At 38.3% G+C, this 17747-nt stretch overlaps 5 protein-coding genes across 10 annotated transcripts; 3 read left to right on the top strand and 2 right to left on the bottom strand.

Annotated features, from left to right (window-relative positions):
- Window positions 1–2052: 2052 nt before the first annotated feature.
- LOC109864189 lies at window positions 2053–4348 on the bottom strand. Its single transcript, XM_020445167.1, has 6 exons — window positions 4266–4348; window positions 3436–3741; window positions 3153–3274; window positions 2940–3061; window positions 2765–2847; window positions 2053–2600 (listed from the first exon to the last, which is right to left on the bottom strand). The coding sequence occupies exons 2-6, from the start codon at window positions 3560–3562 to the stop codon at window positions 2431–2433; spliced, it is 624 nt and encodes a 207-aa protein (XP_020300756.1). The 5' UTR covers window positions 3563–3741; window positions 4266–4348; the 3' UTR covers window positions 2053–2430.
- A 70-nt stretch (window positions 4349–4418) lies between these two features.
- LOC109864191 (acyl-CoA-binding protein-like) lies at window positions 4419–5459 on the top strand. The gene is made up of 3 exons (XM_020445169.1): window positions 4419–4524; window positions 4867–4981; window positions 5061–5459. Exons 1-3 carry the CDS (start codon window positions 4510–4512, stop codon window positions 5198–5200), a joined length of 270 nt encoding a protein of 89 aa, XP_020300758.1. The 5' UTR covers window positions 4419–4509; the 3' UTR covers window positions 5201–5459.
- On the bottom strand, window positions 5252–12619 carry LOC109864188 (dnaJ homolog subfamily B member 6-like). Of its 6 annotated transcripts, none has more exons than XM_020445160.1 (8): window positions 12427–12619; window positions 9328–9432; window positions 9078–9187; window positions 8584–8694; window positions 7542–7718; window positions 7206–7446; window positions 7025–7114; window positions 5252–6660 (listed from the first exon to the last, which is right to left on the bottom strand). In XM_020445160.1, exons 2-8 carry the CDS (start codon window positions 9390–9392, stop codon window positions 6492–6494), a joined length of 963 nt encoding a protein of 320 aa, XP_020300749.1. In that variant the 5' UTR covers window positions 9393–9432; window positions 12427–12619; the 3' UTR covers window positions 5252–6491. The 6 variants fall into 6 exon arrangements, with proteins under 6 accessions (XP_020300749.1, XP_020300751.1, XP_020300754.1 ...); XM_020445162.1 differs by lacking the exon at window positions 12427–12619 and adding an exon at window positions 12133–12316; XM_020445165.1 differs by lacking the exon at window positions 12427–12619 and adding an exon at window positions 10336–10551.
- Window positions 12620–13123: 504 nt separating this feature from the next.
- LOC109864190 (actin-related protein 2/3 complex subunit 4) lies at window positions 13124–15157 on the top strand. The gene is made up of 4 exons (XM_020445168.1): window positions 13124–13469; window positions 13654–13980; window positions 14062–14232; window positions 14308–15157. Exons 1-4 carry the CDS (start codon window positions 13467–13469, stop codon window positions 14311–14313), a joined length of 507 nt encoding a protein of 168 aa, XP_020300757.1. The 5' UTR covers window positions 13124–13466; the 3' UTR covers window positions 14314–15157.
- Window positions 15158–16802: 1645 nt separating this feature from the next.
- LOC109864229 lies at window positions 16803–17729 on the top strand. The gene has a single exon (XM_020445245.1). The coding sequence runs from the start codon at window positions 17199–17201 to the stop codon at window positions 17664–17666; it is 468 nt and encodes a 155-aa protein (XP_020300834.1). The 5' UTR covers window positions 16803–17198; the 3' UTR covers window positions 17667–17729.
- The last annotated feature ends 18 nt before the right edge of the window (window positions 17730–17747 follow it).

Below are 17747 nucleotides of genomic sequence, written 5' to 3'. Positions count from 1 at the left end.
CTTCTAAATTTTAACGCGTCTTAGGGCCGTAGTGCGGTAGTGACACTTTTCCGGACATGGGTCCCTATACTCAAATGTTTTCTACTGTTGCACTGAATAACCCCTAGAAGTTTGATCCCATAGTTCTGAAACACCCTGTATATATATATGCGATAAAAAAAATTGTTACTTTGCTCTGCAATTATTTTTTACGTTTTATACATACGCGCGATCACATATCACGTATACACTTCAAATTAACTGACGCGCAAAGAGTGTAGAGAGTGTTAAAGATTAAAATAATTGCATTAGAACACGAATGTGTGTCAGGTATATTTTTTAAAGGTCTTCCTCGTCTTGGATGTTACTTCTTGTGTGCGTCCTTTACGAGAGATCATTTCAGGTTTTTTTTTCACAGAGCAATGAACTAGGAAAAGCATTTTGTTCTTTTTTTCTCAAGAGCGAACTCCATTGAGATGAGAACGCGTTTTTTAGAAAATATAGTAGAAAGAGCAGGAAATTGCGACCCACACACACACACACCGCCTCGGCGCATACGCCACGTGTTACGTTATGGAATTCACGTCTTGTACCGCGTTTCATCCCGTCTGTATTAGGGTACGCCTTGGTGTATGTTACGTTTCATATATTGTGTCACATCGCGCGCATTATGATGTCGTGTCGTCAACGGCAATACGCATGCATGAATAATACGCTCGGACGGGAACGCTCTTCGATCTTGTCTCTTTCACCGATCAATAGATCTATTTTGCGATACTCTCGATGACGTGTCGCTGAAAACAAAAGAGAAAAAAAAAAACAATGAATCGCGTAGACCTGTAGACGCGGGAGAAGAGACACTAATTGTTACCTTTGCCAGGCGATATTTGATTAGTAGCTGTATTCTAAAATTCAGGATGCGTTAATGAATGTGCATTGCGAGAGAGAGAGAGAGAGAGAGAGAGAAAGAGAGAGAGAATAGTCAGTCAGGTTGTCAAGGGTAAAAATACTGCAATACGACACGGCGTGACGGAGCAACACGCCGATATGGTCGAGGACAAAACAATCGCAATGGTCTTATTCCTTCATTTCTATTCATCGTGAAAGCAAGATCGGAGAACCAAACCACGGCAACATGCGATCGAACAAACAACATCGGGCTCTTCATTCTTTTTGCGATATTGATTATTCGCGATATTCCGCGACACACATATTTCCTGTTTTTTTTTTTTTTTTTTTTTACATTACAGACGTTTAATTAGTCTTGACTTTTTTTTTCACTTGATCTCACTTTCTAGTGCTCAAATACAAGTATACGATTTTTCCATGTGTATGTTGTATAGACATAAATTGTATATTATGCGATCCGAATTTCGCGCATAGCTTTTTAATTAAAGGCCTGAAACAAACGCGTAGGGAACCGAACAGTAGAGAACAAAATTATTAGATTTACAACATTTATTATTTATTAGATTTACTACAATTATTAGATTTACTACAGCTCGTGTATCTAACTGTTAATACATGTTTCTCACAAAGAAAAAGCTAGCTAGTTACTCTTGTTTTTCTTGTAACGGAAGTTTGATTTCGCCGAAACCAAGGACAACGACTCACTCAGTTGCTGCATTATCGATTTTTCCATCAGCTTCTTCCTTTTTCTTGTTGTCAGTCGTCATTATGTTTGTTCTAGTTGCAGACTTTCTTTTCTCTCTTTTCAAAAACTGTATTAATTTATGTCTATTTTAATGGAATATTATCTCATGTCTTTCGCAAGTGATAGTGTTACGTACAATTTTCTTAAAAATAAAAAGTCTTCAGTCGGTTTCGTCATTAAGAGACACGCAATCGTGTTTCATATGTTTCAAGTTTATATGCGCATAATCAAGTTCATGCGCAACAGAGTTTTTAATAACCATAAAAGATTACAAAAATAGTAAGAACACTTATTATCAGAAATAACAAACTTTTTTTTTTACTGGTATTTTAATTTTGACACTTAATACAAAAACAAATTTGAAAAGATGTGCCAACACAGCCATTTTGTGACAAATTATTCAAACTTGATACATTCAGTCAGTTTGAATAAGTAGTTTATTTAACAACTTTTCGTTTTACACTTATACCACATTTCAATATAGCTTTGCAGTAGCGATCTCATTTACTTCACGGATATTGTTTTTGCTGTATAAAAAACACAATTAAATAGCTTGTATTTTACAATCGATTAAGAATAATGCAAAGCTACGTTAAAATGTACAATTTACATTTACAATTTACTTATAATTTAAATTTTAAATCAAGAGAGAAATGACTAAAACTTATCTAATTTTCTATATGTATATTATATATGTGTGCGTGTGTGTATTTACATGTATTGTTCGCTCACTCACTTTCTCTTTCTCTCTGACTCATTCACTTACTTACTCAGAGGTATTTATATTATTTATTATATTATTTTGGCAATGTGTTTGGTTCGCGATTTTCATCATTAACACTTTCATTGTCCTCATCATATTTGGTGGATAACAATATTTCCTGCCAGAGTTTGTTGATTATGTTGGTATTAGCCTTTTGAGTTTTAAAGTTAAAATGCTTGATATAGTTGTCTCCGTTTGTAATATCTGTCATGTGTATACACATTAAGGACTATATGCCAAATGCTCATTTCTCTAAAAAGATTTTCTATTTTCTAATAAAAGTTTAAATGCGCATAATGTTATTTTTTGTGCCAAAAATAACATGCTGCCTTTAAACTACGTTGCATAAAACCAAAAGAAAAGGATACAACCTACGATGCTACGCTGCTCTATCATAGCTTCAAAATCCCAATGAATCCGTGTTAAGGTTTTATAATAATTAAATTTACTTCTACAAAATACAAAACAATATGCGAAAATAAAATATGGAGAAATTCATTATATATAAATATTACTAAAAAGAACAGTAAACTCTGTACACACCTTCCTTGGTCTAGCAATTTTTGATCTTGTAAGTTTGGTTTATTAGATTTCAAATTGTTTAGTTTTTCCTGCATTTGTTTCTTCTCGTTTACTGCTGACGTATGTATATCCATTGCCATGTCCTATTAAAAATATATTTTTAGTAATATATTTCAGATAGAAAAAGGAGAAGTGGATGGAATTTATTGCTGTTTTCCACAATGTTTTCCTTACAAGATAATTTTTAAACTCCAAGTATTCTTCATTTTTCTTCTCGAGAGATTTAGTTGCTTCTTCGAGTGCATTTTTTCGAAGGAGACATGATATCATTAACTGCTTCATTGTATTCTCATCCTCTGAAAAAATTCATAAAAAAGTTTTACTTCATTTTGTAACTTACTCCACTATCAAACTACGTTTGTTTACATGTTTACTTTCTGTTTTTCTTTATGCTCGACAACTACAGCACATATTTGCAAAGTACAGTCCGTATTTTTCTAAAATATAAAGTTTTTACCATGAAGTTTTTGTTCTTGAATTTTTCGAATCTCATTGGTGAATTGCATCTGCGATTCCATTAAATTTTTGATCTCCGATGATTTGGTTTTCACATGTTCACATCTCAGTTTTTGAATTTCCTCCATTCTTGCAAGTTGCACGGTAAAATTCAAATTGCAACACAATCGACGATCTTTCAAAAGCCGCTATTTAATAACGGAAAACTCCAGGTGATTACAAAGACCTCACGCGATTAAAAGAAGCAACACTGGACCAGAGCGAAGCCTGAGAGCGGCCAGGCCCAAGAGAATGTGTAAAGGTTGTTCTACAATGCAGTCGTAAGAAATTGATCAATCACAGACAAGCCACAGAAGAATAATCGATTGTGATTGGTCATATATCATATTTGTCACTAGGATATTTAATCCACAGAATAGGTTAGGTTAGGTTTCGATTTGTTGAATATTGAACCAATCAGAATAAAAACAACCAATCTCAAGTTTAGTAAACTTGGCTCTGATTAGTCGAGCTTTAATGGCGGTTCGGGTTTTGGCGTAAGCAATATCCGACAATGTGACTTAATTGTTGTATCATGCACCCGAACAATATAAATCAATGAATTGACTTTTTCCTTTATCAAATTTTTCTTACACCAATTAGATATTTTTCGATTTTATTAGTCCGTCATATTTTGACAGGTAATTTTCTCTTCGCACACACGAATTTAAATATTTCAAGCGGTCTTTCTAAGAAAATTTATGCTATTTCGTGTTTTTTCACCTGTTCATGTAATATAAAATAACAACATTGCTACGAGGAATGAATTAACAGAAATATCGAATCGCTTACGGACTGGTTTTAGCGGTCGGTCGAAAGGTCGGTAATTATCGCATCAAAAATTAATTGCACTGTCAAGCCGGTCAGAAGTCCACGTATGTCCATGCCTACGACCACGTATGCGTTATTCCTTATCACCATGTTCGCTAACATTTGAGTCATAACCTTTTGTCACTCCCTACGCGGATAGCACGTAGTACGGTCCCTTGTAGTTAGCTCGTACCTCCAAACGCTTCGTTCTATCAATTTTTTTAATATGTCACTGGACGAAGTAAGAATCAAAATTTAAATCAATTTAAATAACTTGACGTGTTTTGTAAGTGAAGTACGTGTGGTTTTAAGGTTTAAACATAGTGTACATTACTAGAGTGAATGGAATAATTCAACTAGTGAAATTAGTGACATTCGCGCCAATCACGTTTTTTCCAATGATTTTCTCATTGGAGAGCATGTTGATTAATGACGATCTCATGATTTTTGAAACTAAATTGTTTATTGTATAAACATTGTGCTAAAATTATCACTTGAACAATCTATGAATATGATAAGCACATATTTCTCTTTTGTTTTTATCTAATAAAGTTTAGTTTATATTAAAAAATTGTTGTTTTAGAGATTTAACAAGGCAGCTACAACTGTGAAGGAATTGGCTGCACAACCATCAGACGAGGACTTGCTTGAACTGTACGCTTTGTACAAACAAGCCACTGTTGGCGACTGCAACACAGGTAATTTATAAAAGGTCTTGTGTAAATTCGCACTTCTACTTCATTTTAATTGTTTTCTTTTATTCTTTTAAATTTTCAGAACGACCGGGAATGCTCGACTTCAAAGGCAAAGCGAAATGGGACGCTTGGAACGGTAAAAAAGGAATGTCACAAGATACCGCGAAAGAGCAATATATCGCTAAAGCAGAGGCATTAATTGCCTCAATTGGAACGAAGTAGTTCGTTCATTATTACGCTTATATGTGCACTTTTAAGTAATTTAAGTGTGTAATATCTCTTTCAGTTATTTAGAAATTTCTTAGTACAACGCTTGGATTCTAAAAAAAAAAAACATGCTCAAACGTCATGGTCTTATTACTGTAGATATGTACAAGCTACGTTTTGTATAATTTTGTCATTTGTTTACAAACTTCTTGTATTCACACTTGCGCTCGCGCGCGTTTAATACTGTTCACATAAAATTGCTTCTCGCATTAATGACATTGTCAAATTGATTTTCCATCTTTGAAGAATGTTGGGGAAAAGGGACGTCAGTTTTACTAGCTTCACATTGACACTCCAAGGAAATTAGTGTATATTAATAATGTATTTTTCTATAACATTGTTTCCTTATCATTTATATACACATATGTAAATTAACTAATGAAACGAAAGAAACGTACACGATTGAAGACGGTTCTTCTAACACAGTTTCAGTGGTGCACTTCAGCGTACATTCAGCTAGAACTTAAACTGGTATATATAAATAACGCTAGCCAACGATAATAAAAATATATACGCAAGAAAATAAATTACACTATTACCAACCGATACGAGAGATATGCATAAGGCAATTTTTTGCTTGTTTTTTTTTATTATTATTATTTCGAAAAAAATTCGTAAGTTTGTGTCAGTTCTGTAACCTAGCGATACATTTAATCGAGGTTTGAGTTATAATGAAGAAACGGCATCGGTTATAATTCTATAACTAAAAGACGAGGCAGATGTTACTTGCAAGTTTTTTTTTCTCTCGGCGTATAAGCGCGACACGCTATCGTTTCTGTTTCAAATTCGAACTAAATTCGAGAACGACTTGGTTTTATGTTTTTGTTTTTACAAAACTAAATGATTCAACAATAACATAGATAGCGCACCATTCGTTTTCGTTTAAACCGAAGGCTCTCTGAATGTTTCTTCGAATGAAATTTTTTTATTACAAAGTTTTCGTGCTTTTCCGCATGTGAGATGTGCTCAATAAATGGATCAAGCTAACTTGATTGATAGTTGATTCGGATAGAGTGTGTGTCCTCTCCCTCTCGATAAATTTATGAATGTATTAAGATTTGTTTTCCAGACTTTAATGATAAATGAATTAGAGCTGAGACAATGAACAGGTAATAGTAGTAGATAGATAATGTAGAGTAGGTGGTTATAAAATGAAAAATTTATATCCTCATCGAATCTCTGTCAAATGTAGCACAATAATGTTGTTGCGTGGACTTGGATACATAAGGAACTTGACAAGAGCGATTTATTTCTTCTTACTTCTATCGTGCTTCTTACTCGTGAGCGGATGATGACGCATCTTTACCCTGCTAGCTTTTAGATAGTCACTGCTGGTCGCGTTCGCGCTGTGGCTATCCACCGTATTATCGCTGACATTCGCACAGACCTGACCACTCGTCGATGCACTGTCGAACCTAACACACACACAAACAAACGAGAGATGACGGCAGGATCGGATGTTCGTGATGAACAAAATTGAAAACATTCGCTCTTGTTTTTTAATATAAAATTCCATGCTCCGATCACTCGGGCTTAGAGAGCCTATCATCGATTGTCAATTTTCGCGTCAAAATCGAATTATGCTTTTCTCTCGAACGAATGGAAAAAAAAAAAAAAGTGGAAAGTGATGATCGCGCGGAGGAGGGAAAGGAACTGTTTCCGGGTGGATAACCAACGCGAATACCAGATACTCAATTCAGATGTTCAAATCGTGACGACAGGAATTTCTCATTTGCCGAGGAGAGATCGAGCGAATGATGAGATGTGTTTTAACTGTACGTTATTGATTGCGGTACACCGTTCACCGTCTTCGATTTCAGTACATCGTTTTCGTAAGACCATATTGTTTCTTTCCCGTTTTCATAAACTCTGCAACAAAAAAAAGAAAATCAGTGATGAGACAACAGATGTGTACGCTGGAGAGTAGATATTGTTAAATATACAAGAAAGAGAAACTTACTTTTTGGTTGTAATTTTCTTTCCGTCGATGAAACGAGTTGAGGTACTGGTACGTTTTACAGCCGCACCGGAGCCAAATCCGTCAATGCTGTTAAAAGAAGTGAAATTTCCGGTGAATCCGCCATTATCAAATGGTAAAATATTACGAAATTGATAATCGAATCCAAACGGTCCAAAGATGGAAGTGCTTAGACTGTTACTGTGTCTTCCTCCGGGGTCTCTTCGGGAACTGCCACCAAACACTAAAAACATTCGCGAGAATTGCGATAATTGGAGAGTGATTCATACGCTTCCGTGAATTTTTCGTGTTTCTCATCTCTCACGGCAAATATCTCACCGGAAAACAAATCGTCGAACGGCATGCCATCGAAGAATTCCCTAAATACTTCCTCGGGGTCTCTAAATACGAACGTGCCGGCGAAATGCGGGTCGAAATCATCTCCATGGCGGCGTTTGCCTCCATTCATTTCAAGACCATCCTTGCCAAATTGATCATAAACGCGCCTCTTCTTGTCTAAAAATAGCCAAATACAACAATTATTTTAGTAGCTTTTGTTTTAAATATAGTCCGTTCAATTGTATTCAACCAAAACCCAACAAGCGAGGGCACCGCAAGGCTTGCCAAAAAGGTTAGTCCAAGATTGTCTGATAAATTGTGGTAATAAGACATGAAAAAAAAAAAAAAAAAACAAATCTGAGGAAGAACTTTTTTATACGAAAACTCGTTGAATATCGCTTTACATCACTCGAATCTGCTAGAAATCGATCGAATTTTCATTAAAAAAATACAACTGTTGATCGCGTTAATAATTCTTTGGCAGTTAAGTAGCTGAGAATAGAACGCAGGCAAGGTTAACTCGGCAACGGCATTCTTGTTATTCGGCGTGGACACTAGAAAGGAAAACTTTTGTCGAGTTTCTCCCTTCCACTGTCATTTTTTTTTTATTAAAAAGATCTGATAAATGAATGATTGCATGTGTTACGCACGTCGGTAGTTGTGTGTGTATTCGATGAAGCTATTTCAATCAAACACGCGTATATCTACACAGTTCAGATTTACTGGTGGGAGAAGAGATGTATCTAAACTTTTTATAATGTATATAACTTTTTTATAAACGGCTGTGTCCGTTAAATGTTTCCGCGGCTCAAAGTAGGAGAAATTGTCGTTCGAACGTTAATCAATTTCTCTGTCACGTTTCACGCTCGTTTGATGGCGCTTATTCATTGTTCAAAAGGGCGCAAAGAAGAAACGCGCAGTATTTAGCACAATATTGAAGCAAAAAAAGAAAAACCTGCAGTACACAAAATGCTTTGATCACTCTGCAAATCCTATCTTTCTTTTTTTTTTTTTTTTTTTTATTTTTAATTTCAAATGGTACCGAAGTATCGCTGGAAGGGAGAATCAAAGAAACTCCGGAAGGTGAATCCACGGCCGGGTCTCGACGCCGCCCTCTGATACAAGCGCTGATCGTAAGTGCGTCTCTTCACATCTGTAAAGATTTTCTATATCGCCCCCGATCTCTTTTCTATACACACGCACAAATCACGCACTTCTCTCGAGCTCTTTTGACAATCTGCAATCTATTCTTGTATTCCCTCCCTTTCCGGAAGAAACACCTTTATTATGTGAACAATCTCGATTAAAAAAAAAAAACAAAAAAAAAAAAAGAATAGCTCCTTCTTAATCACGTCAATCCTAAAGTTTAAATACTCTTTTTCTTACAGACTAATTAAATAATTAAATATTCAAAACAAGCAAGTAATGATTTCACGGCTAAAGAATAATTTCTCGGTTATGTGTGAGAATCTCTCTTGCAGCGTTCTCCTTGATCAGATTATTATTATTTTTATTTTTATTTCAATGCGCACTTACCATCAATCAACACTTCGTAAGCTTCTGATATTTCCTTAAATCGTTTATTCGCCTCCTCCAAATTCTCCGGATTTTTGTCTGGGTGCCATTTCAGCGCTAACTTTCTATATCTGTGAAACAGACGTGAATAAACATCGTTGACTTGTTAAAAAAACAAAATGTTAAAACAAGATTTGCCTCGCAAATGATTTTTTTTTTCTAAACTCCAAGGAATTATTAAATAAACTGTAACAAATTTTGATACACTTACGCTTTTTTGACATCACCGTTCGTGGCGTTCCGCTGTATCTCGAGGATTTTGTAGTAATCGACCATCGTTTGGCACGTTCGTGTGAATCAAAATTTAGGAAACCACCTGTCGAACACACACAATGCGAATATCAGTTGTCAGCTGTCATTGAGAGATCGATCGAATTCAAACTCTAATTTTATTACACCGTCGCAAAGAGACGTACGAAAATCCGACATCGATATTATTAAATATCGTCATGATTTCCTTGAATCCGCGCGCGGTTCTCGCGCTACGGTGACGCGCGACAGCGATATATTTTCGACAATTTCTACATAACACATCGGACCGGCCGATATACGGCGTTAAAAAAATTCAAATCGCCCGCAGGCGAGAGATCGCGCGCAGACGTTACTGCCGCCGCGTTATCACAACTTGTTATCGCAACTTGTACGTCGATCGTCTTGCGAAGAGGAGAGGAAACGCGAATATTACGCGATTGTGTCGAACGATGCGCGACGATGGGATCGCGACGAAACACTGGGGAGCGGTTCGAAGACTTTTGACCACCAACGAAATTGCTAAAGTTAGCCAAGTTCACTATCAAAAATAGTTAGAAACACGGAGGTGTGGAGGTCATCGCGATATTGAGTCGTTGCTGTTCTCTCCGAAGAGAGGAGAGTGAAACCCTCTCTCTCTCTCTCTCCGTGATTTCACACCTACCCAATTTTTCACGTATCGCCCACTGGCACTAATTACCTCGCGCGAATTAAATCGAGCGAAAAACCGACGACCAAGTGCGCATCGCTAACTCACGCGCCCACTTTGTCCCACGCCGACGACACAACGCGTCTCGCGCTACTTCAACTAATCCTCGATACTACTTTTGCTTTCGATAATTGGATCCGAGCCAAATGGAATTGCATATGTACATGCGCCCTTCTCATTAGAGAAAGAGAGAGAAAAAATCGCGCAGCGACCAAAGTACCCTTGCTCGCCCCCCCGACACGGCCTACATTAGATACTTACGTATGTGTGTGCGTCTGTACGCGCGTATATAAAATTTTATTTTATAAATTTTACATACACGCGAGATTATGCATCTACAACACGTACAAAATGCGAAGTTCTTCGAGTGACTCACTCATCTTTTGGATTTGATTTTTGGGTCTGCTTACACGCTACCCACGTGTCGGATACAAAGAGCATGAACGTGTTCGTTTCGCGACGTGGGTGACACACAACTACGTAATCCCGCTTACACACGCAACAACATGACAAATTTCTCGTTTTCATTTATCTCGATTTATCTCGTATCGTTTTTTTTTTTTTTTTTTCTAAATAAACACACAGGTTCGCCGTTACCGCGCAAAATTTCTCGCGACGCAATTCAAGTACTTCGAGTGTGGGAACACCACGGAACCTGGCGCGGAATTAATCGGGTCTATATGCGAAAACTTTCTAATCGATCAAACTTGCGGCAACACATGATCGTCGTCGGAAAGGGAAAACGGTCCTCAAAAATATTGAAGTAAATATTCGCCGGAATATCCGAAAGACGGACACGCACTTGTGAAAAGGACAAATGTGAGAAGGAAGCAGCAAATTCAGTGGGCGTCCTTATGCTCTTACAGGGAAATGTGACGTCAGTTTTACATATTTGGATCGCGAGTATACACAAACGTATCGGAAGAAAAGGATTTCGCGTCGTGTGTGTGTGTGTCGCAAAAGCGTGTCCTCGCGCGTTCAATTGTTTTGCGAGTGTAGTCCTCGGGAGATTTGAAGTTAAATCAAATGATAAAATATAATTCGTTCAAGAGCAAACGCGCATTGACACGTGATGCTGCAACTGTCATCGCGATTATCTATTAATTTTTACAAGATTACACAAGTGTGATATCTCGTATGCGCGCGCGCGCCACACACACACGCACACACACACAAATCTAACAGAGAAACAAGGACACGATTGTTTTTCAATCTGTTGAAGTTTAACAAGTTCGATCTCACACCTGCGTAACAAAAGCAAAAGTACTGAAATATCACATAAAAGTACATGAATTCACATGAATTAATTATCTCATCAATAATCAATACTTCCAACATAAATTTAAATATAGCTTCAACGTTTTACCTTACCACGCGACAAACGCACTATCATAAAGCGTGAAATAGCGTGTTTAATAAATTTTTAACACTTTATAAGTGTCGCTAATTTATTAATTTACAATATTATATCCCGCAATACGCGTCGTGCAAAGAATTCACAAAATTACTTCTGTTTTTCCTTTACTCGCGTGTACACAACACGGCACAAAAACACAATTCAATTCAGTATTGTCCTTCGGTTATGTCACGTCATGCTTCGCAACAAGAGCTCTACTTTTTTTTTTATTTTTTTTTAAGAACATTCGTTGTTAAAACATTTTATATCGCGGATCATTGTTGTGCAAGAAACTTTGTGTGTTTCGATGTGTTGCGCAATTCTAACCTACGACTTCATTTCCATCTCTAATGAGTCAACGGTATTGTAATCCGGATTTAGTGGTGCATCCTAATCAATGATTTCACAACATTACACACGCAGGATTGACGTGGAACGAAAACTTTCTGGCGTTCCGTCATAGCGATTCGATAATTATTGCGTGTTCACATCGACATGACAACAAGACCCGAAGACATCGAAGTAATAAAAGAGAGAGAGAAAAAAAAATACACACAAAATTCGCGTTTTACGCGTACAAATTCGATCGTCGAGTCGAACACTACCGTTTCCAGTTTGATGTGACCTACAAGCGTGTTATCAGCCGAAAGCGATGTACGTACCCGTTTCCTCATTTCACCTGATCGCACACCGATAACTCACAAAACGTTTTTCGACAGGACAACACGAGGCTACGTGGTGGCGAGTTTCGAGCCTCGGTAAAAATATCGAGGCTTCTTCGAAAGCGAAGCAACGATTTTTCACGCGAGTTCGCACGTTATTCAATCGAGAAGCGCAAATCAACATACACACGTACGCAAACAGGACAAAAAGCAGATTAAAAGCGCGTAACGGCGGGACGGTTTTTCGCGATCGCACGGCAATTTTCGTCGAAAAGTTTTATCTCTGATACTCACCCCGAAAATGGCTCCTGTGCGTTGCCAATCGTGCTGTTCGATCGGTTTTACGGGAAAAAGATGATTCGCGTCTCGATAGGAGAGAAAAGCATACGGGACTACGGAGCGAACGAAAGGGGTGAAACACGACAACGACGTGAAGTTGCTGCTTCAAACAAAGCTCGATATCCAATATGGACGTTTCGATTTTTCTAGTAATGTGTTGTGCTGTTGCATGGGAACACAATGGAGTTGCCCAGCGGTGAGGTTTGAGGAACGCACCAAAGCCCCGTATACCGCGAATTGCAGATGGCGTTTGCAGATCGGCCAATCGGATCGAAGCAGTCAATCCCGGTCGTCAATCGCGACCGAGTTCGCAACTCGATTGTTTAACGCGAGCTTAAGATCGACGAGTCATAATAATTTTTCACACATTCGAATAATCCGGTCTATTGACCGATTCGCGAGATCGGTCGATTCTCCGTCTCAGAACTCTTTGACTGAATCGGTGCGTTCAGAAACTCACATCGATTGAGATTCGAGTTGAAATTCAACCAATCGGAATAAGGAAAACCAATTTCACGTCATTGGTGAACTTCGCTCTGATTGCTCGAGCTTCTCTCCGATGCGAGAATCAAAGTTCCTAGCAAACATTGGAATCCTATCGGAGATCAGAGAAACTTGTCAATTTCCTGTATGTTCATTGGTAATTTAATGACGTATATAATACACGCCCTAATGGAGGATTTACACGGTGACCGGCTTTATCAGTCGAGAATTCAACGGAATTCAACTGCGGTGGGTCACCACGCTAGTTGAATTCGCTCGAATTGACGTCGACTGGAAAAACACGCAAGCACGTAACGAGAACAACAGTCCGAAAAACTGGAGCGGAATTCTGCAGGCGTGTGTAATGAATTGTGTTTTAATTTTTCTCCGTGTGTCCAAGCCGAATCGAGAGTAGAGCGAGGAGAAAGCTTTGGCTTTTGACAGCCGATCGACAGTCCGTACGAATGCGAATGTTGTATCAAACTTTGTGAGTTTATCTTTCGCACGCAATCATGGTAAGTCGAGTTCAAGTTTCGCTGATCAACTCGCAAAACGTACAGCTTTTATACAGTACAGCTTGTTCGCGCTAATTTTTGACGTTTGAATCGTCTCGGATTTTGTTGCAGCAATTATTTCCTGAGATTAATGTGCAAGGCAACGTGTTTCTAAACGTGTCTCTTGTTTGTGTTTGTTTTGCAGTCGGGAACGCTGAAACCCTATCTGACAGCAGTCAGGCGTACGCTCACAGCTGCCATGTGTCTGGAGAATTTTTCCTCCCAAATTGTAGAAAGACACAACAAACCTGAAGTAGAAGTAAGAGCGAGCAAAGAATTGCTGCTAACACCTATCCAGATAAGTAGAAATGATAAGGAGAAGGTCCTGATTGAATCTAGCATTAACAGTATGAGGATAAGCATTGCTGTCAAACAGGCGGACGATCTGGAAAAGATTCTTTGTCACAATTTCACAAGATTCATGACAATGAGAGCCGAACATTTTATGATACTTAGAAGAAAGCCAGTAGAGGCAAGTGATAATTGATTTATTACCTTATTGCAAATATAATCTCCTTAATAATTATGTGGTTTCAAAAATATTCAATTTCAGGGCTACGACATTAGCTTTTTAATCACTAATATTCATGTTGAGCAAATGTACAAACACAAGATAGTAGATTTTGTTATTCACTTTATGGAGGAGATCGATAGAGAAATCAGTGAAATGAAGTTGTCGGTTAATGCCAGAGCTCGCATTTGTGCGGAGGAGTTTTTAAAGAGGGTAAATATCAAACTACCACATTTGCAAGTGTCTTTACCGCAAACGGTATTGTTTACCTGACATGTTAAATTTCAGTTTTAGTGCATTCACCACGTACTATTCCCGATGATCAACGATTAGAGGAGTGCAGGGCATATAGCGAATTGTTTATTTGGTGTGTCATTGTACCATCGTTGATAATCTTTAAAACCACCAAAAAAAAAAAAAAAAAAATTAGGAAAAACATTTTTATAAAATATCCAATGATATATGTGTCCTTGCCCACACGACCCGTTAAATCGTTCCGTGTTAAATAAGGATAAGATGATACGAAAAAGAGACTTGATAAGAATTCAAGCAATATTTATAAGAGAGAAAATATTGCGCAATTTTTGTTGAAACTGAATTTTATATGTTTGCACACAGTGAAACATAATGTTTAAAACAGTAGAAGAAAATGAAATATTTATTCTGTCCTGATGTTTTGAGTACGGAAATTTTTTTTTTTTAATATCAGAGCATTTGACACGGAACGATTTAATTATATTGTTAAAAAACTGAGATTAAAATCGATATACACATATAAAACCTCTATAACTGATATCCCTGTTGCTGATTACATAATTTCTCGATCACAGTATTACATGATTACGTATCGAATTTATATAATCGTTAGCTAAAGTTTCTATTGTGAAAAAAAAAAACACCGACTTGATTGAGCGTTTGTACCTTCCGAATTTATACATGTTTTACAAAGTTTTATATAATCCATCTTTTCTACATTCTCTACTTGAAAAACAAAAACACATTCGTATATTAGATGTATTGCGCACGAAACATGAAAGTTTTAGTGCAAAATTCGTTCCTCCTCAAAGTTTGAGTCATAAAAACTTTACGTGTAATACAATATTAGATAATTCAATAAAAAAAACAAATACGCTCTGTTTACTTTTCTAAAAATTTGTATTTTTTTATGTCGTAAACATGTTATAAAAGCGAGAGTTGAGATTTACTGTTGACACCGATAATAATTTCTAATTCTACATTCATACACATATATAGTTTTGAATTTATTATCCGTTTGTCACAACACGGAGATTGCATAATCGCGAATGCATTGCATTTTCTGATACGACGACGTAAAAGTTGGCAGCGCCTTCGTAGGCTGCAACCTGACCAACGTCGCGACATTAACGGACGCTTCCGTGAATTGCGAAGTTAGCCGCATTCATGATGGCTCCGTGGCCATTTCTTTGGACAGAAAAGCGTTCCGATCAGTTCGCCGCCAATCGTCCGTGGTGATTCGTGAGTTTCCCAACTGCAAGACCGTGCACGTGTCACTTTTTCATCTTCAACACATCAACCCGCAGACGTTCCCGCACCGACACGCTCTTCCCGTCATTTTCGTCTTTTTCTTAAAAAAAAAAAAAAAATTAAAACTTGAATCTTCTCCAACGCAGGTAACAAGTTTCAAAACTTTGGTTTTTATTTGACGCGATGGCACTCTTCACTGTTGACTCTTTCTCAAAGTTCAGATTTACCGAACGTCTCAGTTATCTCTTCAATTCGTTCTTTAAATTTGTTTAAGTTTATATTTCGAGTGCTATTGTTACAAAAATCAAAATAACAAATTGGCGAGTACCGGGAGACGGAAATAGGATTCCAATAAGTCAACGGACGATGTGTTGAATTTTTTTTTATTGTTCTACAAAAATAGCTGTTAGAGATTACATCCTTTTGTCTGTAACGCGATCGCTGCTTAGTAAACAAGTACGTGCAAAATTTTCGAGGTCCGATTTCCTACGCGGAAATCCAAAAATACGCGTACGGGATTATCGCATCTTTATCCTCACTCCGTGTGTTGATACTTTTATATAAACAAAATAATGCAATCGAAAGATCATTTTATTCTTCTTGTTTTTGTTTAAATTTTTCTCTCACAACTTCGCGTTTTTATCCTCTCGCCGTGAATCGTCGCTTCTTGGTTTTTTTTTTTATTTTTATAGCATTTGTTAAGTCGACGAATTTTTCACACACACGAAATTAAAGATAGATACGTAAATTGTTAGGAAAAAAAAAAAAAAAATACGCGTGTGCGTACAACGTGAGTGCGTGATATTGATTTCGAAATATAAATTTTGACGCTGTGAACCTTTTGCTTTCTATTATATTTCTTGTTTTTTGCGGCGTTTCACCCGCGTTATCTAGTATCTATTTGTTCTCTTATTTGTATTTTCTTCTCGTTCTTTACTATATAGACAAAACGGACTGCACTCCGACATCGAGCTTGCGCGACGCTGCTCGCTTTTTACGCCGACGCTGACGCCGACGGCGACGCAGCCTGGGTTCGTGGTTCGGTGCCGACGTAGTCCGAGGCCTGGCGTCTTCCGATCGGGCACAGGAAAGTCAGGAAGGAAACGAGTCGTTACTGCTGTTGTCGGTTCATCCACATCCGTCAACGTATACTCGTCGATGTGGAAACAAAGACGGTCTCGAAATTACGCGGCAAAAAAAAAGAAATAAGAGTGCGAATCATTGATAAAAAAAAAAAAAAGAAAAAAGAAAACGGAAAGGAAAAAAAGAAGTAGAAACGAAGAAGATCGAAAATTGTTGAATAAAACAGGCGAGAAAGAGAGGAAAGATTTGCAAAAAAAAAGCTGAAACTAGGGGAAAGAGAAACGTCCTCCTCCGAAGATACTCGAGGAAGAAAATATAGACGATATATCGAGAAAGGGTGAAAGTAGGAGAAAGAAAAAGCGAGCGTGAGGTAGTTGAGAAGAAGCACGAAGAAGGGGCTCGTGTGGCTATCTGCGTGTACGTGTGTGCGTGTGTGTACGGGGGAGAATCGCAAGAGAGAGAAAGAGAGAGAACCGTGGTGACACACGAGAGAGAAAGAGAGAAAGAGAGAAAGAGAGAGAGAGAGAGGAAATACAAGAGAGGAGATACGAAATCGAAAAGTTCGCAACTGTGGCTCGTGCTTAGGTAGGATGCGTGTGCTTGGGTGCGGCGTCTCGCCACCACCCGACAAACGACAGTTTAGCAACGTCAATAGCATCCGTAATACTATCGCCCGCGGCAAACCCGGCGCCAGGAACGACAGTCCCGTGAGAACGTTTATCGAGAGCGCGGAATTTTACGCGAGAGGCAGCAGAGCGCTCGCCGGCCGCATCGACGAGGAGGAGAAGAATAATAATCGACGATTTTTCGGGAGCTTGAAAATTTGGCGCGACTGCACCACGCCGTCCGGACTTCTCACGATCGCGGAGGAAGCTCGCCGAGGAGGAAGCTCGACCCGATCCACGTGTTCGATTACCGAAGAAAACTCGCGAGCACACGTTAGCGGTTTCGCGACTGGCGTCGTCTCGCAACCGAGAGGTGTATCCAGCACGCAGTTCCCGGCGTACGAACGCGTCGACAAGAGAGAATTCGGACTGTACGAACTCGATGCGAATTAAGTCCGCCCTTTCCCGCGTATGGTAATATATAATTGCCGTTGGTTCCGGGCGTAGTGAAGGCGCGTTAGCCGGACGACGAGC

This window comes from Pseudomyrmex gracilis, unplaced genomic scaffold, assembly GCF_002006095.1.
Source record: "Pseudomyrmex gracilis isolate BER0280 unplaced genomic scaffold, ASM200609v1 scaffold_18, whole genome shotgun sequence".
In the NCBI taxonomy this organism is placed as follows: domain Eukaryota; kingdom Metazoa; phylum Arthropoda; class Insecta; order Hymenoptera; family Formicidae; genus Pseudomyrmex; species Pseudomyrmex gracilis.
The sequence above is the reverse complement of the archived record's forward strand: the minus strand, read 5'-3'. Positions and strand labels throughout refer to the sequence as shown.